Here is a 24,407-nt window from a genome sequence, read left to right as displayed (position 1 = left end):
CCCCACTAAACCATCACCTGAACGTTTCTTGAACACCTCCAGGGACAGTGACTCAACCACCTCCCTGTCTATCTCAGCAAGTGGCATCAGGTCACTGGGAGGGGAGGATGGCTTGATCAAGGGTGTGAAATGCAAACATACCATGCAAACTAGATGTGACACGCGAAAGCAGAATTGCAGGCTGACAGTGCTGGTTCTTGTTCAAGTCAGAAGCTAAGACTTACTGGCGTACTGCACAACATGGAGTACACAATACTCCTACCATGAAGAGTATGGCTTATTGTTTCATTTTTATTTCTGAGGAATACTGATGTAAAAGGTGAATTATTCTTTTATGTGTATGCATAGGGACAAAAAGATCCCGGAACAGAGAAGTTAGCTGTGATGCAGTATCAGCTAAAGTGTGGGACTTTTAGACAGGGCAGACCCACATTTCAGATAAATCCAGATTTCAGGACTGGCCTAAAAACAAAGCTTGGCTATGTGATGATTCACCTAGAGTCTAGCTAAAGGCCAATGTAGAATTGTTGTTTCTCAGAGCTGCCTCACAAATGCAGATTTATTGAGCTTGATACACAAATAAGCATTTCAAGAAAAAAAGAGATACAGATTTGATAGAATTATTTCTAGGTTTTCTACTCGGGGCAAATTTTTCCTGTACAGATTATTGAAGCAGTCATGCTGGTACTTAAGCATCGCATTCCTGAAATCCCATTACCTAGATTGGAGACCCAGGATGTCTGGTTTCTTTAGCCTCAGCCTCCACCCAAATACTGCTTCCACTGGGAAAGTCAGGAACACAGTGATGTTACCCACATGATCTTAAATTCTTTTGACAGTACTGTAATCCTGAGAACAATACAGGAGATTAAAAACGAACCCTAAACCTGTTACATTCTTGGATCATATCTGGACATCCAGTAACACCCCCTGTTACCGCTCTTGCTGTTCACAGCAAAAGTGGAAAAATAAAGCTATCCTGAACCCTCTACCACTCTCTGTTGAAGGCAAAGGAGAGGAGGAGAGTGCTAGCAGTCCCCAGGTTAGCACTGCACCAATTTCTTAACGCGACTGTAACAGTTGACCCTGGGTCTAAGTGCTGTTATGATTTCTCCACACTCTTTACAGTAAGAAGTTTGTTGCAGGCTTTATAGAAGTAACTAACATTCAGCAAACTACCATAGGAATGTTTACAACAGGATATTTTGTTTGTGCTTTTAACTTTAGGCAAATAGAGGACATCATTTCAAATACACGTATTACGAATTTGTATTAGTTGAAAGATGTGATGTTGAGGTAGCTGCAGTTTTGGAGATCTTTGCATAAGATTTTGGGAGCCCAACTGTACTGTATACATGCAGAAGAAAAGGTGATTGCCTTTTAAAAATGCTGATGTGTGCTGTGACATTGTTCTTAAGTGCATCTGCTGGAAAAGGGAATCAGTAAGAAATGTGAAGAACCTGATCCTAAAAAAGGAAAAGCCACCACTACCATCCAAACTAAATTCCATACAGTGTTGCAAAGGTAAAATACTTCAGCAGATGAGCCAGGGTGAAGTAGTCACCCAGCTGCCCTCTCAACAAGGGGACGGGGAATTAAGATGAAAGACTTTGGAGGCCACATGAGCTCCTCTCTATTACCTTCTTAAGCTTCAGCTTCCGATGTTCCTTCAAATTATAGGAACAAACGAGTAGGTTTGAAGGCTTAGCGCAACTGTAGGCCTCTAATACTGCTTTAATCAATTTCTTTTTGAAAAGGAGGGAGAGTAAAGCACAGAAAAGAAACTGTGCAAGGTGTTTGACAACAAAGAGTGCAGGGAACTCCGAGCATTCTGAGGGTCAATTAGCCAGAAAATGTGCTAAAGACTACATGCTCTATTGGATTACTGGCCAAAGAATTACCCCAAAGCAATCACAGTTGCCTGAACACAGAAAGGCAATTACAGATTTTTGAGGACAACCTACAAAAGCTGTAATTAAAAGGTGTTATTTCTACATCACTGAACATTAGAAATTAAATTCATAGTCGCAGCCACAAGAAGTAACTTTTGTCTTTCACTTCTGTGTAATATATCAGCATAAACCATGACTGGCTTCGGCATCTCTTCGTCAGGAATGCACATTGTATTCCACCCCACCCCTTCTGGCAACTACCAATTATAACGTTGACATATTAAAAGGTGGATTTCCATTGTCATACCTTCTGACTTCCTCTGGCATTGTGCAAGTCTCCATTAGCTAGGACAATACAATCCCTGGCTGGATTTCAAGGTGAAGTTTGTGAAGAGCCATTTGTATGTGGAGCAGACAGGACTATATCAGAAGAGCGATAGGCTTGCCATCATTGAAGTGAATGATGTAGTAAATTGCAGTTTTTAAATGAATTTTGGCTCTCGGGGCACTTGATAGCACAGGCAATAAGTCCTACAGGAGCAGGCATTGGGTGTGATCACAACAGCCACCTCCTGGCACGCTCAGTGTTGCCTTTGGATGTTCTGCAGCAGCTCCTTGACCAGGAAGGCCATACTCCTCACAACCTTACAGTTCCTGACAATACTGTGTATGCAGCTAGAACAACACACACTTAACATTGACTTCTGCTTCATTGACATTTAAGAATAAGCTCCAGCTTATGGTCTGGCATATTCCAAACAAAGTAATCGTGCCTTTTTTGCCGACTCCTCATTCATATAAAGCAGCATAAGCACATATCTTTCACACAAGCCTTGGCTCTCTAAGGCTTTATACCTTACTTTGAGAGCTAATACAAAGGTCCAGCTCACAACACGTAAGCTTCCTCAGAGCCTGAGACACTACTACCATTTCCTCCGACCACAAGGAAAATACAAAGCAAGAAGCATACCTGTTATTTTGGAGCACCTGTGGGCTGCTGTTGCTGTGGGCTCTGCTGCAGCTCCAGCCATCCTCTTAAGGAGCTGCCTCTTTCTCACTTCTTCTCTTCCAGTGCTGGTTGGTACTTCACTCAAATCACACCTCCAACTTCACAGTACCTGTTTCTACTTGTGTATGTTTCTTCTTAATCTTCCTTTATGGGCTCCCTTTTCAACACCTGTTTTTTGTTATCTGAAATTGGCTCTTAATTGTAGCGGCCTGGTAGAGCTGTGTGTGCCAGCACAGGGTCGGGTGTGAGCCCACCTTCCTCACCCGCTGCCTATTGGGCTGTAGGAGAGCTGCTTACAAAGGGAACCCTCAGGCCCCCATCTGCTGGATGCAGCCCAGAGGCTGTTCTGGCAAGCAGGGATATATTCTGAGGCATTCCATAGTGCAGCTAATTATCACAATAATAGTTTCATTATTAACCAGAGTTCATAAACTGTCTGTAAAACTATTCCTCAGCTCATGTTTCTCTGGAGCAGGAGCCAAGTGTTAGCCAGACAGATGGGAACCTAAAGCTTTTAACAGGTTCTTCTATTTGTATTTGCTGATTGTCTGACCTCTTCCAGTCACAGAGTAATGGTGTGTGTCTGCAAAGCACCACACGCACTGTGGGTTGTCCCATGAGCAGTGAACCCTTCTAGGCTGGAAGAGAAGAGGTGGTTTGAAGGTTCTGTTCCACAGACTTTGAGGAGTAAATTTTTTCCTGTTGAAATTGATGAGATTTTTACTCTTCTTCAAGGAATATCAAATCAAATAGCATTGTGGTCATTGACCAGTACTGGCTGGAGCATGTGAAGCTGCAGACATGGGGAGAAGGAGAGCACCACCTCTGTTCTGTGTTTGGAAGCCTTAGTGTTGTCTCTTTGCTTGTGTTAAATATTCTGAAGTTATGCTATAAGCGTACGGTAAGAAGGAACACATTTTGCCATTGTTCAGCTTCTAGCTGATTCAGCACTTCACTTTATGATGTAATCATTAAACAGTTTCATAGCTTCTGATACAACACAAGTTAATTGCCAGTGGCTTCCAACGAGTATTACAAATGCTCAGGCAGCAGATGCCCATCCCATCTGTGCTCTGCTAACTGGAAGGCTGACTGTTGCCCATGCCCTTTCTTGGGCCTGAAATACAAAATTGTTTCACGCTATGGGAAACAGCACAGATCTCGGGAATGGCGTGCAGCTTGGTGCTCTCCTGACCCCGCTGACCACGAGGTGACCCAGAGTAGAACTGGCCTCTGGGAAACCTGTGGCCCACTGGCAGCTCACTGGGTGCTACAGGTGAAAGTATAACAAGGAAAAACATCTTTAATGGCTGTAAGGATGCAGGGATGATGGCTGGTTTTGAAGCATTTGACCCAGTGCAGTGTTGTGTTAGACCCCATTCAGATGCTTAAAGTTTAAAACCAGTTGAGTCGCATGATGTAACTGGGATGGATGTGCGAGGAAAAAGTAACTCTCCCAAGGCTGCACCGAGCTCAACTCAGACTCAGTTTTTTAATTAACCCTATTGTCAAAGTTTTTGTTATTTTATTTGCTTTTTCTCCCTAATTTTGCAGTGGCATGCCAGCATTATTACCATGTGTTCAGTTCTTGCTGTTGTGCCAGGGTAAGCTCACACAGGCGTTTCTGAAAGAACGTCACTGTGCTGCTTACATCCTTGGCACAATACTGGCTTTTATTCACAGAGAGGAAAGTCTTTACCACTAACTGCAAGGGTTCTTTATTTTTAGGCTGTGTTTTCACCCACAGTCTGCAGAGTGATCTGTATGCACGGCGTTTGTTTCTTTTCTAAATGTGTTCTGTCAAGTTTTATTTTAACACTGGCGTTGCAGCGTGCGGCGTGGCAGTGGGAAGTGTCTGTTTGGGCAGAGTCACGTGTGGGTGAAAGTCAGGGTCAGATAATGGCACAGCTGTGTGCCCAGTGCGGGCAGCAGGGCTTTGCTCAGGGATAACATTGAAATGGATCACTTAAAATACACTGGGTCAGAATACTTCTATTAACAACCCTTACTTCATGTTACTGTGATGCGAACAAAGCTGAGATGCTTGGGGCTGCTGTGTTCCCCTACTGGTCTGCCTGAATGTGGGAGAACTGCAGCCATCCTCTTGGGTCCTCCCAGGGGTCAGCAGTGGGCAATGAGGCGCTGGAACTGCTGCCCAGAGCAGCTGTGGGTGCTCCATCCCACACAAAGCTAGGCTGGATGATCAGCCTGGGGGCAGCCAGCCCATGGCAGGGCTTGGAACTGGGTGGCCTTTAAGGTCCATTCCAACCCCAGCCATTCTATGAGCGTACGATGCTATGAAATGTTCCTGAAGTTGGAGTTTAATTTTGGCCCTTTTTTAAATTTGGCACTGCAGGATGCACCCTAGCTGCAGCATCGCAGCTTCTTTGTTCCCATCCACTGTCTGTTCTCATAGAAGATGTTTGTTGGATTTTAGGCTATTGAGAAAAAGATGCAGAGTAAGGTAGAGGTCATTGGAGGTGCTGCTGTCTGGTGCTGACTGATTTCCTAGTGGAAGTATAGAAATGAGCCCGACCCTCTCTGCATGATGCTGCTGTAGGAGCACAGTGCAGAGGCTGTGTGCAGGAGGAACTGCAGTGTCCAGCACTGTGTTTCATCCCCTCCTCCCTCCCTGAGCTCCCTGCACTGCCTGCAGTGCCACTGGCAGTGAGCCCGAGCTGTGCTCCAGCAACCAGCCCTCACTTTCTTCTCAGGGTTACAGTAACTGAAGGAAGGAATAAACAGCAATAAAATACACTAGCATCCTGTTTCAGCTTAAAAGACAGAAGTCATCCCTTCAGGTTTAATGCAGATGAAGCATCCCAGCATTCCGATCATGCTGGAAATGACCGCAGAAGGAGCTGGGAAGGGTTCTTCCTATGTGACGAGTTTCCCAGCTCCAAATGTGCATTCCATCATTCTTCCCTGGGGAAAGCCATGTGTTACCTCTTCATGCTGCAGATGAAAAACGCAGCTCATGCCCAGTTATGCGAGGTGTACTCAGGCATGACATGCTGCCGACTCGTAGGTGCCAGTGAGCTCCATTTCCTTAAACAGAGTCAGGTGGGAAACGTTCTGGTGTTCAGTAGTACTCAAAGCCCAGAAAGCCCATCTCACTGTCCCTCTGAATTCGGTTATCTGTGCTTATTCCCGTTAAAGACATAACACAGTCAAAATAACTGAGTGCAAAAGTTGCCCACGCTTTGAGCTTCATGTTTTATTTTTAACTCAAAGTGTTTCCTCATTTGCTATCAATCATGGCAGCTGCTAATGCAGAAAGTGAGAGCCTATTCTTAGCATCTCAGCACACAGAGCTGCCTAATAGTGAGTGCTTTGTTCCCCATAGTAAATGCCTATTGACTTCCTTGGCCCAGAGAAATATTGATTTTTCTCTCACTTTCTTCACAGGCTCCGCTTTCTTCCCTGGGCGCTGCGCTGAGATCTTTGCCAGAGGTCAGAGCGTGGGGAAGCTGGGAGTGCTGCACCCCGACGTCATCACCAAGTTCGAGCTCACCATGCCCTGCTCTGCCCTGGAGATCAACATTGAGCCCTTCGTGTGACGACAGGGCCTCACCCACAGACGCCCACTCCCATGCTTTCACCCTCTGCTCCTCTTTCTCTGTAGGCAACATCCGCTTCTGCTTTTATGGTTCAATAAACAACAAAAACAGAGTCTGGCTCTGTGGGTAGATGTGTTCCTTAGGCTGTAGGATGGAGCTGCAGTGGGACTGTGCCGCCGGTATTTGTAGAGGGGTGAAAAAGCCAAGCTGGGTAACAGCCCAGCGTTCTACAAGAGAAATGTAATGGCAGAGCACGTGATTCATTTTCAAAATCAGAAATGTTCCACAGACGCAGCTTCATACTGTAACTGATTATGGCTGCGTAACGAATCTCATTCTTTTCTTATTGCATGAAATAAGATAATTGATTAGAGCAAATGCTGAATGAATGTGAGCAGAACGAAGGAGTTGAGCTTTTCTTCTGTACGGTTGTCATGTGCTCATCAGTGGCTGGGGGAGGAAAACAAACTTATTTCATGAAAACCAGAGATACTTTGTAAGCAAGATGTGTGTAATATCTGCTGTCCCGCTCCAGACATCAGTGCCGATCCTTTATCATTCTAAATTCAGAAGGCGTGGGTGGAATTACATTTTTCCATGGTTGATGTAAGCCAAGTGGGTTTTGAAGCTCCAAAGTAAATTGGGGAAATGCATTTAGGAGCATATGCCCGTGGTTGTCTGCAGGAAGAGCTGTAAATATCAAAGCTTTGGTCAGACTGAGGTCAGTGTTTGTCTGCCTGGGGCAGCGCTCACTGCACAGCCCTCCGGTGGGTGGCTGAGCCCCAGCAGCACAGCTAGGACATGGCACTGGCCCTGGGCGCACCCAGGCAGTGCGCTGTGACCACAGAATTCAGCCCGGTGCTCCTGGCTCATCATTCACCCACCCATGAAGCTGGCTGTTGCTCATTTGCATTGGTACAGCCATTGCAATGTTGCATGCCAGTAGCAGCAGGCTGATTTTTTGTGGCTCGTCGCCTCTGGGGAGCCAGGCGGCCTCTGGTCCAGGAGCAGCCCTGTGAGCAACGCACTGCCGTCACACACCTGAAAACACCACAGTTTCCCCAGAGCAGCGTCCGACGGGGGGGGGGGGGGGAGGAGGGGGGAGAATCCTGCAGCCGCACTGCCGTGCCCCCAGGGCCCATCTGCCTGCGTGCGGGGTGCAGCACAGCGAGCCCTGCCCAGCCACACCAGGCTGCTCAGTGTGGGAAGCGGCCTCAAACACAGATGGAAGGCATTAGAAAGCCCTGTTTATTGGTGTGTCATGCATGGGGATTAGGACGGCAATACGGCAGATTTGCATTTCAGCAGACTGCAGGCATGTGTGCATGCACTAAACGTATTTCTCCACGCATGATTTTCTCTCTCTTTGGGTGTCCCAATTCTCCTGTGAATTTATGCTCAGTGAGTGTGAAGGCAGTGCTGAGGCCACAGTGTCTCACTGCTGCTTCAGGATTTGGCCTTTCATGAAGCAGAAATGTGGAGTTTTGCTCAGAGCAGACTCCAGCAGGGCTAGAGCTGTGATTTCAAACATTTCCTGTTCCTCCCTTCCAGCTGGGAGCCCCTCCCAGCCCAGCAGCCACTTGCAGGTAGTGAAAAAGTGCATAACTTGAACACAGAAGCAAACCAAATCTCGCAAAAGATTTATATTTTAAAATTTGAACCAAGTACAGTTTGCAGGTATCACATGAATCCCATATGGGTGAATACTATAAAAGATAAAAATATCTGTGCACATACTTTATAAATCTAAGCATCTCTGTACAACTTACACAAGTTCCCATATCACCAATAGCTGCGATTCAGAACAGGAGTGTTACGCACAGGTGCCCCCCCTCCAGGCTCTGCCTCTCAGCTCCCCAGGTCCCACCTGCAGTGACGCTGTGTCCCCTGCCTATGACCAGCAGCACCAGAATGGGGCCAAATGGGGACCTAGCAACTTTGGTGGCCTCTGCCCTGCGCCCACCACGGCACTGTGGGAGGAAATCCATCCAAATTCTTTGTGTGCACATGTGAAGACAGATGTGTCCACACACTCTGATTTAAAACAGTTTAACCGCAGCCTGGGCAAACCTACGCATCACTAACGTTTCTGCCTGCCTTCCTTCTGCAGCTCACCGACCGTGTCTGAGATCACATGGCTCTTTCAAGTGCCCCAGCTGGTCAGCCAGAGCCCCCAGCTCGGCACTGGGGCTCGGCTGTGAGTGTACAGGCAGCCAACAGATGGCAAAGCATCTCCCTTCCATCCAAGTCAACTTTGCAGCCATGAGACAAAGGTGCACAGCTAAAGCTCGCGCTGTGCAGGCAGGGAAGGCACACAGGCCCATCCTAATCTCGGGGTGCAGCACTATGCTCTCCCAGCCCAGCAGACCACACTCACTGCTGTATTTGTCATACGGCTCATTGGTCCTAGAGCAAGTACACACTGTAAAATAAGCAGCCTCAGCAGCACAGTGATGGCATGCCTATGAACACTGCTAATGCTATTCTACAACTTTGTACAGTACTGCATGATGTGCAGCAAACAAACAGTGATGTGGCAGCTCAGCATCACCCCTCAGCCCAGGGCACTGCAGGGGCTGTCTGCGCCCGGTCCCTGCATGGACACATCTGGGCTCCAGCAGCACCACCACAAGCCTCACCGCTGCCACCACTCTGCTCCACCGTACAGGGAAACGATCTTTTGGGTTAGGATTAGAGAGAGATTGGTTAGAAATCACTCTGTGGGGTTGGATTTTTCTTTTTCTGTGCGTGTCCATGGCACTGCTGACTTTTGGGGATATGGCTTCATGCTGTGCTCACATGCTATGCTCAGCCACCTTGGCCATGGGTCACTACTTTATGGGATCTGGTATCAGTGGGATTGATGATATCTAACTCAAAGTTATTTGGGTACAGTGAGTCCTCCCCAGTTTTCAGAACTGCGTGTTTTGCCAGTGCAGAAAGGCAACAAACCCTTTTTGATCAAGTTCAAGCCTTGAACAACTTCCCTCTGAAATGGTGGTGCCATGCGTTACTTGCCAAGGAATCAGGCTCAAATCAGCCCCAAGAGCTCGTGCAGCAGTGGCACGATGACGGTAGCAGTGAAGCCCACTGATGAGTACGTTACAAATTTATACGGCACTTCTACTTCCAGCCTCCTCCGGGCATCCAGGTCAGCAATGGGGAACATGTAGCAGTAGCATAGCACACGCAGGACCACATTCTTCATCAGCTGCCGTGTCAGTAGGATAACGAGGAGACCTACAAAGAACCTGGCCAGCATGAGCACCACCGTGGTACTGGTGACAAGAGGAAATCCCGTGTTGCTGCCCACATAGGCAGGTGTCACGTACTGGTTGTTCAGCCAAAACCCCACAGTCGCTCCAGCTCCAGCCCCGAGGATGGTGGTGGTGTCCCCACGGGTGGGGCTGTAGTAGTCCAGCTTAGGGTAGTTGTAGCACAGCAGGAGGGGCACAGCGATGGACAGCAGCGGGCAGAAGGGGCTGGTCAGCAGCACGTGGTCGATGCTATCCCACATGGGGTACAGGAGCACCAGCAGCACTGCTGAGATCAGCGCCCCGCCAATCACATCCTGCAAAGAGATGGTGGTGAAATGCTTTGCAAAACAGAACTCCTCAGCTGCCTGTAAGGCATCGACATCCTCTGCTACCAGGGTCCACTGGCTTCTCTTCCCCAGGCTGAACAGTCCCGGGGCTCTCAGCCCTTCCCTGTACAGGAGATGCTCCACGCCCCAGTCATCTTTGCAGCCCTCTGCTGGACTCTTTCTAGGAGGTTCCTGTCTTCTTAAACTAAGGAGCCCAGAACTGGGCACACAACTCCAGTGTGGCCTCACCAGGGCAGAGCAGATTGCCTCCCTTGCCCTGCTGGCCATGCTCTCTGTAACGCACCCCAGATCACCATTGGCCTTTTTGGCCACCAATGCACACTGCTGGCTCTTAGCCAACCTGTTATTCACCAGGACACCCAAATCCTCCTCTGCATACCTCCTTTCCACCAGATCAGCCCCAACACTGTACTAACGTATGCATTTATTTCTCCCCAGGTGTAGTACTCTGAATATTTGCCCTTGTTGAACCTCCTCAGGTTCCTCTCCTCCCAACTCTCCAGCTTCTCCAGGTCTCAGTGAATGACAGCACTGCCTTCTGCTATGTAATCCACTCCTTCTAGCTTTGTCTCATCAACAAATTTGCTGATGATGCATTCTGTCCCTTCATCCAGGTCAGTGATGATGTTGAACATGACCAGAAGATCCCCCCCCTCCCCTCCTCTCACACTTTATGGTCACTGTCCAGACATGACTTCAACAGAAGAAACAGACACAGAGCTTCATCCCAGGGATGACATTAAGGGAAAATGCCTTGGCATAAACCCTTCCCATAATCCTGTAAGTAATTTCATCACATCCACTGGATCATCAATCGCCTGTTTTGCATGGAGAGGTACCTTCCTTTGCTGCAGATGGCCACCATGAACACAAAGCACAGGGCACCTCCAGGCAGGAGTAGGGTAGGGTGAAAGTTATAGCCTGAGCCTCTGAAATCTGGCTGCATTTAGGCGCCCAAGGCAAGCCCATGGTTAAAACCTCATTTATTAACAGAGAGAAATCAGATGTTTTGAGAAATTGACTGTTGTTAAGAACAGTGTTGAGGAAGCAGACAAAAGCTTCCCCAAAACAGTGGCTTTCTGTATGAAAGCAGTGTAAGAAGTGTCAGTGTGCTGTTCAGCTACTGCTCAAGATGCAGCAGAATTTGTACTGCGACCATGAAATTCACTGCAAATGCTGTAGTTAAGCACATACAGCAACGTCCTGCTCTCAAGATGGTATATTTTTCAGCAAGTCATGACAGTTGACTACTTCTATGCTTGGTCACAGTCTAACATGAATTATTTATAAGAACTTAATTTCTAGTTATGCCAGAATGAGAGGACTTGTTCACAACAAATATTTAATAGCTTTCTGGTAAATGCATTATAGAGCACAGCCGAACTTCAGTTGCTCACAGCTCCCAGGCAACAGCTCCACAGACACTGGAGCACAGCTTGCACACGGACACCCCCTACTCAGGGACCTGGGCACAGTTCTCCAAATCATGCTATGCTGTCCCCTCACTGTACACATGTATTAGTGCAGGGGTCCGCATGCATAGTCTACAAATATAAAAATACTGGGGAGCAAGGCCAGAAGTATTTTGCAGATAAGGCTGTGCAACCAAAATGCTAGCAGAGCACTGCTTTATACAGTCTTCCCACAGGACATGAGCTTAGCACTTCTCCTCTTGGAGAAACTCTTCCAACCCAAGCCATTCTGTGACTTCTGAAAGAAAAAGTGCTTTTCTGGCATCTCCATGCTGTGTGTTAAGGGGATCCCAGCTTCACCCTGTGGCACGATGCTGGCAGGGCTGGCAGGAAATGCAGCCTCTGCCCATCTGGCTGTGTGAGCAGCTCAGCCTCTCCTCTAATTGTGACCTGCAATTACAAAGGAATTCTCAAATTAGGACAGGTGTAAACTCTGCCCAAGGTGGTGATGCTTGGAGCCTTCCCCTTCCTGCCCCACTCCACTCAGGCTGCACACAGAACGGACCTCATGCCTGCAGATCTGAGTTGGAAAGTCACTGTTTTGCTTTGCTGCCTAAAGACAATGTCCTTCACTGCCAGCTTGGAGGGTCCCACCACTGGGCTCCTTCTCTGTTCATAGCATTTTTTTCTTAGGAGTACAAACACATATGGTCTGGCTCTTGGAAGGCAATAGCCTGCTCTATGCCTGCCATTAAAATGAACCTGAAGATGCATGCTGGAACTGCAAGCACCCGCACAGGCACCCAGGACATCAAACCTGCACCCAAACATGGTGGCACTCCAAAACACTCCTCCAAAGATTCAAAGCCCTTCTGTGTGTAGTCCCACATCCAGCTGGAATTTGTGCTCAGAAGAGCCAGCACTCATCAGCCCCAGCATCACATGATTCTGACAGGAACACAGCACCGAGACAGAAAAATGCCCATATTTCTATAATCCAGGTAATTCCCATTTGCACCTCCTCGGGCCCCATACCTGCAGGCACACACCCCTGCATCTCCTCTGCTTCTCCACCAACAGGGAATGCTCTCATGTTAGGGCAGCAGAGAAAGGTTTTGTACCTAAGTCATCTCTGAACAACTGCACTACTTCCATCCCTTCCCATGGCTGAACTCTCCTAACAGCTGAGGTTAGTGGGTGCTTACTACTCCCTGCTCTCAAACCACCACACTTCTGCTGTCAGCAGGCAGCCACACGCCCTCCTCCATGATGCCTGGAGATGTTGATGCACAGAGGGGCTGCACTCGTGCAACCTGCCAGCTCCCTGTGTCACCACGGTGTGCAGAGGAGTCCCCAGGAGGGACGTGTGGCCGCAGGGGTAGCATTTCTCCTAGTGACATGAGGGAGCTTTTTTTATTTACTCATTTTAAAGCCCTTTTTAATAGGGTCAAAGGCACAAAAGACTTTTTCTTCTTTACCCTAAAAATCCATCTAAATTTAGAGGCGTCTTTCATTATAATGGAACAGCAAGGGAAATATGCCAGGAATTTTTACTGATTGACTTAAGGTCACTGGTGAAGAAAGGATGTCTCCAGATGAGATTTAAGATATTGTTTTGATCCACCAGGCCCGGCGGGAAGGTCAGGCTATATTTTATAGACAACCTTCATCGCACAAGGGCCCTCTTTCTTACACTCATCAATTCCCCTTATTACAGCACCATTATCGGTCACAAAAAAATGCACTATTTCTTCACATGCACCCACCAAGACTCACATCTCCAGCTGGTGGGAGATGCTGGCTGTATTCACACGGCAGAACAGGGTCACACTCTGACAGCCTCACATGACAGAGCAGTGATGTTCCCCATTAGCTGCAAGTAGCATCGGTTACCCCAAGATCAGCTCTCAGAGCAGCACTGACACCCACAAACCACGGCCACCCTGCAGCACCGTGGTATTTCTGCACAGCAAGTCTGCACCTCTCAGTCCCGTAGGCTCAGTTCCCCTCCCAGCCTGACTCTTGCAGCTGACCGTAATGCCATTTCAAAGCCCATCCTGAGGAGCTGTGCCCCCCAGGGTGCCCTGCCCACCGCCCCCACAGCTCCCAGTCGTTTCCTGCTGACGCAGGGCCTTGCACAACAGCCTCGCACGGAGCCACGTCGGTTGCTCAAGTGCATTCCTCACAATTAACATTTCAAAATACAGAGTGACAACTCGCATCCCACACCATCCTTGCCCGGCTCTCAAACCCACACATGGCAGTGGGTTCCCCAGCTGTGTTCATAATTCCCTTTGGATTCCAACAGCAGTAGCCCAAGGGCTTCCTCACGGCGGCCTTGGAAGGCACAGCCTCACCACAGGCATGGCATGCGTACCCCTGCGGTCACACAGAGGGCACGGCCAGGCCCACCCTAAGGAAGGAGGGAACGTGGAGCCTCACCAGCACCGTGTGCATCCCTGTGTACAGCCTGCTGAGGCACACCAGCGTGGAGAACACGAACGCTGCCATCAGGCCGAGCTCAAACGGGTACTGCAAAAGCAAAACAAATGCACGTGTTACACCATTGTGCACACGAATATCGTGTAGCAGCAGGAGCCGGTGCCAGGCTGCAACCACTACACAGCTGATACAGAAGCTGGGGGCTCCTATCTGGCAGGTGAGGCTCAGCCACCTGCCAAGGAAGGTGGTTTTAGATAGCTCTCTCTCTGAGGTATCTACTAGCGTAGAGGGGAGCATTAAAATAAATCAGTATTTTAAAAAAACAAATTGCATTTGGTAACGTAGAATAATTGGTAATCCTGGCAGTGGCAGGTGGATGGAACTAGATAATCTTTAAGGTTCATTCCAACCCAAGACATTCTATATCTATGGATCTATGAATAAGCTTAACACATTAGACCTTATTCCACTCTTTCAAATCCCATCTTAGGGCTCAATTGAAAAGAAGCCCCGTGGGTTCATTTCACTCCCTACAAGACAGTTTTCTGGAACAGAAAAAAAAAAAAGTGGAATGAGTTCTCCCATGTCTGAAACAAAGCCCCCACCTCCTGCCAAGAGCCTGGCACCTGACCACATCATGCTGCTGCAGCCATGTCCATAGCCCAGCCAGCCCAGCTCCGTGTGGGTGCTGTTCCCAGCTCACACAGCTGTGTTTTCCTGCTCCTCAGAGCCTTCAGTGCAGCTATACCCCCCACTCCCTCTCCAGCAGGCAGTCATGGAGCTGGGCCAGCCCAGTAATTGATTATGAGGGCAGCTCTGTGAAGTACTGGTAGATTCCTTTATTCTTAACAGAGGCCAATGAAACCACGTAATTATTTTACAGCAGTTTTATTGTCCCATGGAAGTCTCCAACAGGTAGAGAACAGCCTGGGAAGATCTGTGAGTCCCACCCCCAGCTAATCAGCTGAGGAGGAGGAGAAAGTGCTGCTGACAAAGGCTTTTTGGCCTGGTGCACCAAAAGGGTGGCAGTGCGACTCCTTACAGCAGTTGTCCCCACATGGTTTTACTACAACACAATAAAGCAGGGGGACTGTGCTGCTTTTACAGCGGAGACCCAGCCCGCTGCAGGACATGTCTGCATCCTTGCCGCTCATCCATCGCTCTGAGCAACAACAATGCTCAGCAGAGCCCAGAGAGCTGGGGCCCTTTCTAACAAAGAAGTCAGTGTTGTTGCATCCAGAGCTGTACCACCACTACCCTGAGCAGTCACCTACTGCATTATGACATTCACCAAAGGAGTGAGTGCTTTGTGTCCCTGCACAGGTGGTGGGATGGTGCAAGGTGTCTCAGGGACAACTCCAACCAGGCCAAGAGTCGTCTGGATTTATGAGGTAGGTTTATCTTTGAAAGTCACTTGGAGAGGATGAGAAACGCGCTTAAATATGCTGCACCCAGACGTTGTTATTGCTGAACACAGGAAATGCTTGTTAGGATTTATAAAACAGAATCAAAACCACAATGGAGCAATAGGTTTCCAGGAAACAAACCTTTTTATCAGGCAGAAGGCTGAAGATTTGGGGAAATTAATTATTATGGGATCTCCCCAAGCAGCCTACAGCAGCAGTGCAGCAGAACTGGTGCTGCTTCTGCAATGAACAGGCTTTTGAGCTGTGCTATATGTTATTTAGCTTCTGCAATGAACAGGCTTTTGAGCTGTGCTATATGTTATTTAGCCTAACAAAAGTGATAGTCAGGGGATTTCCAAGGACACTTCTCCTGCCTCAGACAAAATGAAGTGACACACAGTTCCCTTCATGTCACCAAGAAAGCGACAGCCTCTAAGCAACACTGAACTGGTTTGTGCTAAAGGAGCAAAATTTCCAACAAAGTTCTTATCCCCATTATCAGCTGGCTGTGAATAACAACAGGGAAAAGCACACATCAGTGGAAACGAATACAGAGAGCTCCTCTGGAAGAGGCAACAGCCTTGGGTTTGCTGCAGCTTGCTAGAAGCAGACATACTTCTTATTTATTTAAAAAAAAAAGCTTTTTATTTTTTTTTTAATTTAACCCTTACCTTGTACTGGTTCATGGTTGTGATGAAAAAGGAGAAGGAGATGGCAGTAGCTGCCATGGCGTGGGTGGAAGGCATCCCATACTCTGCATCTGTCCGCATCTCCAGCTTCACAACAGGTGGTGAGAGGGGCCGTGGCCACTTGAGGATGTCCTTGGAGACCTGCCCTATGTACATCACAATCTGGGGAGAGGAAATGCCACAGGCTATCAGCTAGCAAAGCCAATTCCCACCCTGTCACCCCAGAACCACAGCTCCAAGCTTTTCTGCTGCTAAATCTACCACCCAAGAGCAGAACTTGTCACCTGAATTATTAAAGGATTTTCCATTATCCTGGTCAGTGGAGGCAGCAGCGGTTTTACTGCACAGCACGGTAACTGGATCAGAACTGGGACTAAATGCAGGTTTTGCTGATGAGACACAGCAGCACAGGATGGTCAAGATGGATGGCTGGCTCCCACCCCACACCATGGAGCTGAAGTTTCCAGTCTGTCCCTTGAAACCCCTCTCCTGCAAAACAAGCAGGCACTTCAGTCATTGTGTCATGAAAGCAGGACACAGCTCGCTGTTCTGCTTCTCCCACTTCCAGTAGGAAAGGGGAGTTCTTAAAACAACATCCTTCCTGTGCTGTGGTAGAACAGCAAGAGGCCCATCTGTGGCCATATCCACTATAGCCATGCTGCATCCTTCTCTCCCCAAAGGCAATTTAAAAAATACTTTCAAGTCTAAAGGACGTTGGGATTCAGGGTTCACAAAACAGAACAAAAGCCAAAATGCCCAGTTTCTTCATCCTCCTGACTGCAGTAGAGCACACCCTGCAGAGCCCCGTGCTGCCAGGCAGCCCCAGCTGCTCTGCCTCTGCTCCTCACCACGTGAACCACACACCACTACATCACCAGAGGCACATCTGGCTGCTGCTGGGCAATGACACACAGGGCACAGCGCCATATCCAGTGCCGTCCCAGGCTGCCCACAGTAGAAGGAAACAACCTCTTAAAGAAACCACCGGATGGATTTATTTGGTTCATGCCACTTATTTCCAAATGGATGTGGGCACACCTTTGGAAGCCAGTTAAATGCCAAGGGTTCCTAAACAGAAGGAGAAATGTTGAGGCTACCATGTGTGATCTCAGAGGTGAGGTGGGACAAGGCAATGTATCAGCAGCCCTCTGTAATAACAACTTTCACTTGGACAAGTATTATTAGCGTTAATACGTAAGAGAATTACAGAAAGGGAAATGAGTCATCTTCCAAATGAAGGCTGTGTTGGGACTGCCCTGATGGACACAAACACGCTGAGTGCTGGAGGTGGTATGGGTAAGCAGGAACACCGGGCATCATCACGTTTTTCCTTCCATTCCAAATTAGTTTCTCATCCTTACAGTTTTTTAGAATACACACTGCATGGCCCCTTACAGCACTGAGAGGTGAGCCAAACCCATAGGATATCCATGGGATCCCAGCATATGCTCAGCACTGCTCCCTGCAGCACCAGATCTTGGTGCACAGATTTTTATAAGCAATGCCCTGGCTCAGTGAGCAAAGCAGCACACATGGGTACGGCAGGACAACCCTGCCAGCCGAGCTGACAAGTTTCTTCTAGGAGAGAAATGACAAGTGCCGTGCAGCACAGCATGGAGCAGCACGGAGCTCCTGCAGTATCCCCCGTGGTGGGGGGGAATCCCTGTATTCCAGGTGTCACACAGACAGAGAGGCTCCCAGCACAGCATCACACTGCAGGGTACGTTTGGCCCATGCTCTGCTGCAGGTCTCATCTTCCAAGGGCAGCATGCCCCTCTCTCAGTTAATGGTACATTCTCTCTCACATAAGATTTCCTCACCTTATTTCTCTGTCATTTTGGATTTATTCTCTAACAGTTCCAGGAAAGAAGACAAGCAACTTGCAGCAGGTTTTTTCAGCCTAACAGATTAATTGCCCCTGTAACAAGCGTTGCAAATCACAAGCATTGGAGCACTGGAAACACGGAGAGATGAGCATGGGGACACGATAAATGCAGAACTAAGCTTCCACTACAACATTTGACTTGAATTAACTTATTTGCACACCATCAAAAACCTTTCAGTGGTCCCAGAACATATTCATGATGGGTAGAAATCACTCCAGCCCCAGACAGCTGACCACAAGCACTGTTATGTATTTCCAGACCTAGAGACAGATGGTATTCAGACACAGTTTGCTGTCTTGTAGGCAGCAGAAACTTTGAGGTAAGCCAGTTTTTCATTCTGTACAGTCCTGTTTGCTTCTCCTCCACCTCAGCGAGGTTTCTGCCTACCCAGTGTGCCACACTGCAGCTCTGTGCTGCTCTGTGTACATCTCCAGTGCCAGCTGTTCCACTTGGCCACGCAGACCCACGGGACTTTCCACACTTCTGGGGGAAAGCCATCTGCAGATCTCTTCAGTGTAAGTAATTTTAATTAGCACATTAATAAGAACCTGTCTTTGCATGGGGAAGTTTGTTTGAACCTGAAGACTTTCCCATTACTAAAGCAACAGTCAAAAACACGATGGGCTCTGTGGGACGTAATCAACTTCAGAGAGCTACAAAGGAACACATGGGAGTTCAGCTGAGATGCAAGAAGCATTAGAAAGGCACTTAGCTACAGCCTTCCTCCTTGTTCCCCTCTTGAGGCATCTCTGTGATGCCAGGAGCAATGCAGAAACACGGCACTGTCCAAAGGCAGCAACACCCACGGAGGAAAGGCAAGGCTTCAACGCCACTGTTGGTCAGCAGCATTATCATTTACCACCTCAACACCATTAGCAGTCACTACAGCAGTGCAACCACCTCTGTATCCTTTGCCTGAGGACTTCCTGCGAGCCTGCCCTGAGCCACACGTGCTCCATCACAAAGATGCACTCCCTCCCATCCTTGGTCCCAGGGTCACCAAGCAGGCTCTGACTGCTGTGGCAGCTCCAGGCACATGGCACAGCCCCCTCACGGCCAGGCCCAGCCTCCACGTGGCCCAGCATGGAGGCTCCTGCCATGCAGGCAAGGGGACAGTCAGACTGGTTCTGATCTTTGCACTCTAATGTTGGGTATAACCACGGCAAGTCAGAACAGATTTGTTTTAAACCTGTGATTGTACAGCTTCCCCGGCTGCACTCCTGATCTATTTAAAGGTACAGATGAAATTCTAGAGAAGACATGGGGTCAGAGAGAGCATCACTGCCTTCTTCTCTGGGACTTGCACTGTACCAGCCTGACACTGAACCCACTGCTGTGCCTCAGAAATAGCAATTCCATAGCCTGGCTCTGCAGCTGTGTATCACCTTCCTAGGATGGAAATATACAGCTTAACAACGAGTTTGCTTTTGGTTTTAATCACGGCCTTGGTATGCCAACAGGAGTGACAGAGCACATCAGGAGCACCAGGGGGAGGAAAAAATTAGGGATGCACTAATAATAAGCTGGCATTTGTGGGAAATTGGCCAAGCAGAAGCAGAGCCTCCATCCTGGAAGTACCAATTCTCCTCCAGGCTGTTGAGCAAGCAGTCACCTTGATTCAGTACAGAGGAACTAAGTCAAGTCCCTGGCTGGCACCACTCACAGCCTCTCATCTCCACATCTGCGCCTAAAGTAAAGGCCATGCAGTGCCCTCAGGGAGCTCAGTGCTCCTTATGAGGCACGACGGTGAAGATGAGCTAGGTTAAGCCCCGGGTGAGGTCAGGGCTGCATGCTGCTGCCCCACACCTCCTGGGCTGCTACCCACTGCTGTCAAGCTGGGTACTCCCTCAGGGTACAGAGGCCAAGCAGCACAGGGCATCAGACAGGACACAGGGACAGACTGGGCTGTAGGAGCCCCACGGCTTTCTGCACAGCATCACACAGCGCTTCCGAGGGCTCACATGCTGGACAGGTGCGTTATGTGATCAGCTGTCAGGAGCTCATCTTGGAGAGATGCTGCTGAAAGCACAACAACTAACCTTTGTTAGGGCAGAACAAGCAATAAAAGCAAAGGTTGCTGCAAAGCAACTTTTCAAAGCAGCCAAGAGTTCAGCTTGCAAAGCAATGTAGCACTGTGAGCACGGGCAGATCCCTGCTCGTTATCACAGCAGGTTGCCCTGAGTTCAAAGCTCAGCATGCCCCTGCACCGGAGCCACAGCAGCCTGGGAAGGCCATTGCTCTGGGCAGCCAGCAAGAAGCCAGACCCAGGGCCCCAAGCCTGGCCCACCCCACACCTCAACACCTTATCGCACCACGCTGCCATACTTGCCCTGACAAAGTCCACACCAGGTGGCTGTTATTTATATTGCACAAATCACAGCTTTATAGGCTTGAAAGAGGTATGGGTACACTTCACATTAATACACACTGTGGAAAATAAGAAAAACACGTTTTCACCTTTTAAGCTGAGATACGCAGAAAACTTAAAGCTACATCTGAGACCTGGTTTATTTCAAGTTGTTTTCCACTTCTTGAAGCAGAAAGAACCCTAGGCATCAAAGCCAGGTCAAAGAGTGCTTCCTTCAAAGGGAAGAGGATGGGATGTGCTGACAAAAGGGTGCTTGCCCAGCACCTTGCTGCAGGGCATCAGACACCCATCTCCCTCCTCTGCCCATAAAGGCTGTGTGCACATCCCAAGGAGAAGAGCACCACAGAAGCATCACACACTGTTTAAGCTCCCAAAACACCTGGAGGAGACTGCAGCCCACATTCTGCAGAACTGGCCAATTAAGCCAAAGATATGAGCAGCTGGTTTGGAGGACACAGGACAGGGGAACACAGCCAAAGCAGAAAGGCTGGTCCCCTATTGTTGCTGAAATACTCTTTCCACAATCTTTCTTTCTGCCCTTCTATAGCTATGACCTCGATCCTTACACTTGAAAACTTTGGGCTTATTCATGGCTATCTTCCACACATCTGTTTCTGCTCTAGTGTTTTTATATTAAGAATCTCCTTCTTTCCCACCATTCCCACCAGCATCAGCCTCTCTCTGACTTCATTTGGTTGGGGCTTATCTCAGCTCTCAGTCTCTGCTCAGAAACAGCCTGCTCCCCAGCTATCCCTGGCCCTACTCCAGCTGGAATTTATCCTTCTCCACCACAGATGACTGGCTCCAGAAGCTATTGCAGATAAGATGCTGTGAAAGCCTTGGAAACAGCATTAATGCTTCTGATATTTAAGGGAAGACTCTCCAAAACAGTCTGGGACCCCCATTCTGTCATTAAAGCCCCCAGGTAAGATGAAAAGTACCAACTTGTCACACTGAACACTTTGGCACTTCCCCTGCAGCACGGCCAGTCCTGATGTCACACACACAACCAATGTATCACAGACAGACCAAGACCCCTCAGTAACACCACAAATGCCTGCTCCTTCTCAAAAGCAAGTACACCACCCAGTCAAGCCTGCCACATTAGTGCAGAGCCTACACATGTATTTCTATTGCTATGTCACACTTGCACGAGCTTCTAAAACTGCAGATCATCACAAGCTTGTATATATAGAACAGCTTCTCCTTTTCCCCTCTTCACTACAAAAATTTGATTCCACAACTCCTTTAGGAACTGGGAAAACAACACTGGACTCTTAGCATACTGCAATTAAGCCAGGCTAGCCCTGGCCAGTAACCAGGCAGACTCCTTGCCTGGTAAAGGCAAGGCAAGCCTTCAGAGGCATGCAGGCAGCTCTGAGAAGTCATTTTTTGAGCAATCCGCAGAAGCAAACAGAAGAGACTACCAATTATCATTTTCTGTGGCATGCTTCCAAATGAAGTAGGTGTAGTCCTGGCCAAAACACAGCTCTAATTAGTAAGTGTCCACCTACTTCTCCATTTCAGCTGTAAGTTATTTTTCATATTCTCTTTATAAAAAATTATTGACTAGGGTAACTGGCACAGAAGAGCAGATGCTCTCTGCCCAAGACTGAATGCATTTTAAGTGCATGACCCAGTTCAAATGGCTTTTATTATTTCTAATCATGTTATTCGGACAAAAAGAGAGAATATTACTAACCAGAATTGACTAAGTCAAGGACAAGCTTTGTTGTAAAGAAAAAGAGCTAAGCATCACATTCATGTTTTTATCAAGTTTCAATTTCTTAAATCAAAGTGGATTAACAGTCAAACCTTCAGGGTCCATCATTCACCAGAGATGCTTCCTACCTCCCTTCTCTGTTCTGAAAGGGTTTTATTTGGGTAAAGACCTGATAAATGCCAGGACGAGCAATGGCAGCAACAGAACATTCACCCCTGTGCAGAAGAATGAAATTCTCAGTTATGTGCTGGTTTTCAGTGCAAGACTGGAAATATGCTTTGGATTTTCTAAACTGCATTTGTGAAGCTGAAGCAACACTGAAGCCTGTTCATTCGAGAATGCTGCTCTATTAGTAAAAATCAGTGCTTTTAAGCTTTAGTCTTCAGAGAACCTGTTGTGTATGTGCATTTTTATGTGAGGTTGTTTTGTTTTTTTGTGGGGTTTTTTTTTGGTGGTAGCAGCTTTTTGCTTTGTTTTGGTTTGTTTTGAGTTTTTGGTTGGTTTCTTGTTTGTTTGAAGGAACTGCAGCAGCAGCATCTTCATTCAGCTGCAGCCTACAAGTCCCCTTCCTTAGATTTATACCCATTTCAAACAAGCCTGAATTGTATGAGCAGCCACAGAAGTACCCAGGGAGAAAGATTTCCCAGTATAAGAAAAACCCATCCATAGCAGACCATGATATCTTGGAAGGGAAGCATTTTTACCAGCTGCTCTGTACAAACCCTAACAAAAAGAGCTCAGCAAGTTTTTGGGCTGAAAATATACATTAGTCCAAGACAGCAGAGATGAGCAGATGCTGCACAAGCCAACGCCTCCTCTGCCAGTCATTGCAATGTCATGCACACACACACCTCTGCTATCAGCAGCAAATCTCAGAAGTGTCCGTGTTGGACCATATAAATAATGCTGTTGATTTGAAAGGTTATTCTTACTCTTAAATATTCACTTGTTACAATTACAGAATTAAGAAGTATGTGCATAAATAAGTGATCAAAATACTTACAGACCAAATGATTATCATCCTTCTAGATACAGAGTGATCGATGTTCCAGTAGATGAACGGGAGGAAAGTGATATAGAAGATCTCTTCACCCAAAGCAGCTGAAAACTTGAATAAGTAATAGTAGAAGTAGTTCTTCACAACATACTTCTGTACACAGCCCTGAAAAGGAGAGGATTTTAAAAAGTTTTAGTAAGTTGGCAAGTTGTATCAAACATCCAAGGGATTTCACCGTTACAGTTCCCACTCCTTAAATCAATTACTTTGTTATAGTGGATGCCAAGAAAAAAGTTCAGTGTTTATACTCAAAGACCACAGCAATAGCTCTGTTATACTTTCTGTAGATCAGAAATCCATCAGAACTACTAAAGAACAGCAGTCACATTGACAAAGGTTTCCCAGAGATCAGATCAGCCTTTGCTCCAAGGAAGCTATCTGTATTTAATGGAAAAGTACAAATGCTTTAATTTGGAAGTTTCTACATCTGTAGATAAAAAGAGCCACCACTGCTTTCACTAGAAACTTGTGTCGAGGCAAATCAAGTACCATAGAATTACTGAACTCTTTCGTTTGAAGTTTATCTCATTAGATCAGTCAGAAATTTACTTACAATCCCTGAAATCTTGGTTTTCCCTCTTCTGAAATGCAGCAGGCTGGAGCTGAAGCCCCACCACCATGTGCAGCACTGGGGACACAAAGGTTTGCTGCTCTGCTGGTGGTTGGGACTGGGATGCCATCAAGCAGCCTGCTACTGCCCTGCTAGAGCAGCAGCACGAGTCAGATTTTCTAGAAAAACTTCTGGAAACAAGGGAAATATGAAAAGGACTTGTAGTTTAAGATGGAGGAGAAGAGCCAATCTCAGTTCTCTTTTCATCTTTCCCATAGTAAAATAAAAAATGGAATTTGGCTGTAAATAGGAGCAGAAAGAACATCCAACAGATGAGGAGTGAAGAGAGAGCACAAAAGTCTCAGCAAAGGCACGCTGGGTAAAACTCAGCTTTGATGTAATCTCCTCAAGCTCTTCTCAGATAAAAACTATCACACTCGTGAGCCTGATCTAGCAGAGAGAAATTCTCATCCTATGTGCTAAAGTGTGAGAATTGATGTTCACTAGACATTCACTTGTGACTACATTTAAGAGCAATTTGAAGTTCCAGTTCCTTAGCCTGCCTTCCATACCGAGATGAAGTCAACTGCACGAAAACAACAAAAGGAAGATAGAAGAAGGTTACATCCATTCACCTACCTCAGGAAAAAAAATAATCAAATTGATTTTTGCATCATTAAACAGAAAAGATGAGTCACTTTTGAAGTGCTCAGGTTACAGGAGTGTTCCCCCATGTATTAGTAATAGAGGTCACAGATAAGTTACCGGCACCACTCTAAGTAAATTTAGCAGCATGCAATGGCTCAGCT

The 24,407-nt window shown here is 47.5% G+C and overlaps 2 protein-coding genes across 3 annotated transcripts in view; one reads left to right on the top strand and one right to left on the bottom strand.

Moving 5' to 3' along the window:
* FARSB (phenylalanyl-tRNA synthetase subunit beta) overlaps positions 1–6,573 on the top strand; it is a 33,180-nt gene extending 26,607 nt beyond the window's left edge. Inside the window, exon 18 of the mRNA XM_031555071.1 lies at positions 6,310–6,573. Within this exon, the coding sequence (XP_031410931.1) occupies positions 6,310–6,461 (152 nt within the window). The 3' untranslated portion in view covers positions 6,462–6,573. The remainder of the gene's footprint in view (positions 1–6,309) is intronic.
* A 1,516-nt stretch (positions 6,574–8,089) lies between these two features.
* Positions 8,090–23,170, bottom strand: SGPP2 (sphingosine-1-phosphate phosphatase 2). 2 transcript variants are annotated; one of them, XM_010716450.2, is made up of 5 exons: positions 22,995–23,080; positions 16,299–16,503; positions 15,997–16,176; positions 13,920–14,009; positions 8,090–10,032 (listed from the first exon to the last, which is right to left on the bottom strand). In XM_010716450.2, exons 2-5 carry the CDS (start codon positions 16,320–16,322, stop codon positions 9,493–9,495), a joined length of 834 nt encoding a protein of 277 aa, XP_010714752.1. In that variant the 5' UTR covers positions 16,323–16,503; positions 22,995–23,080; the 3' UTR covers positions 8,090–9,492. The 2 variants fall into 2 exon arrangements, with proteins under 2 accessions (XP_010714752.1, XP_019474510.1); XM_019618965.2 differs by lacking the exon at positions 16,299–16,503 and having other exon boundaries at positions 22,995–23,170.
* Positions 23,171–24,407: the final 1,237 nt, after the last annotated feature.

The sequence above is a fragment of the Meleagris gallopavo genome, chromosome 11, assembly GCF_000146605.3.
Source record: "Meleagris gallopavo isolate NT-WF06-2002-E0010 breed Aviagen turkey brand Nicholas breeding stock chromosome 11, Turkey_5.1, whole genome shotgun sequence".
NCBI classification, from domain to species: Eukaryota; Metazoa; Chordata; class Aves; order Galliformes; family Phasianidae; genus Meleagris; species Meleagris gallopavo.
Note: the sequence above shows the minus strand (reverse complement) of the source record. Positions and strands in the feature narration are given on the sequence as shown.

Excerpts from the sequence above, each read along its gene's own strand:
- SGPP2 (XM_010716450.2), bottom strand. The coding sequence starts at position 16,322 with ATGGAAAATCCTTTAATAATTCAG. Across the intron at positions 16,177-16,298 it reads AAAATCCTTTAATAATTCAG|ATTGTGATGTACATAGGGCA; the intron begins GTGACAAGTTCT and ends TCCTCTCCCCAG. Across the intron at positions 14,010-15,996 it reads CAACCATGAACCAGTACAAG|TACCCGTTTGAGCTCGGCCT; the intron begins GTAAGGGTTAAA and ends TTGCTTTTGCAG.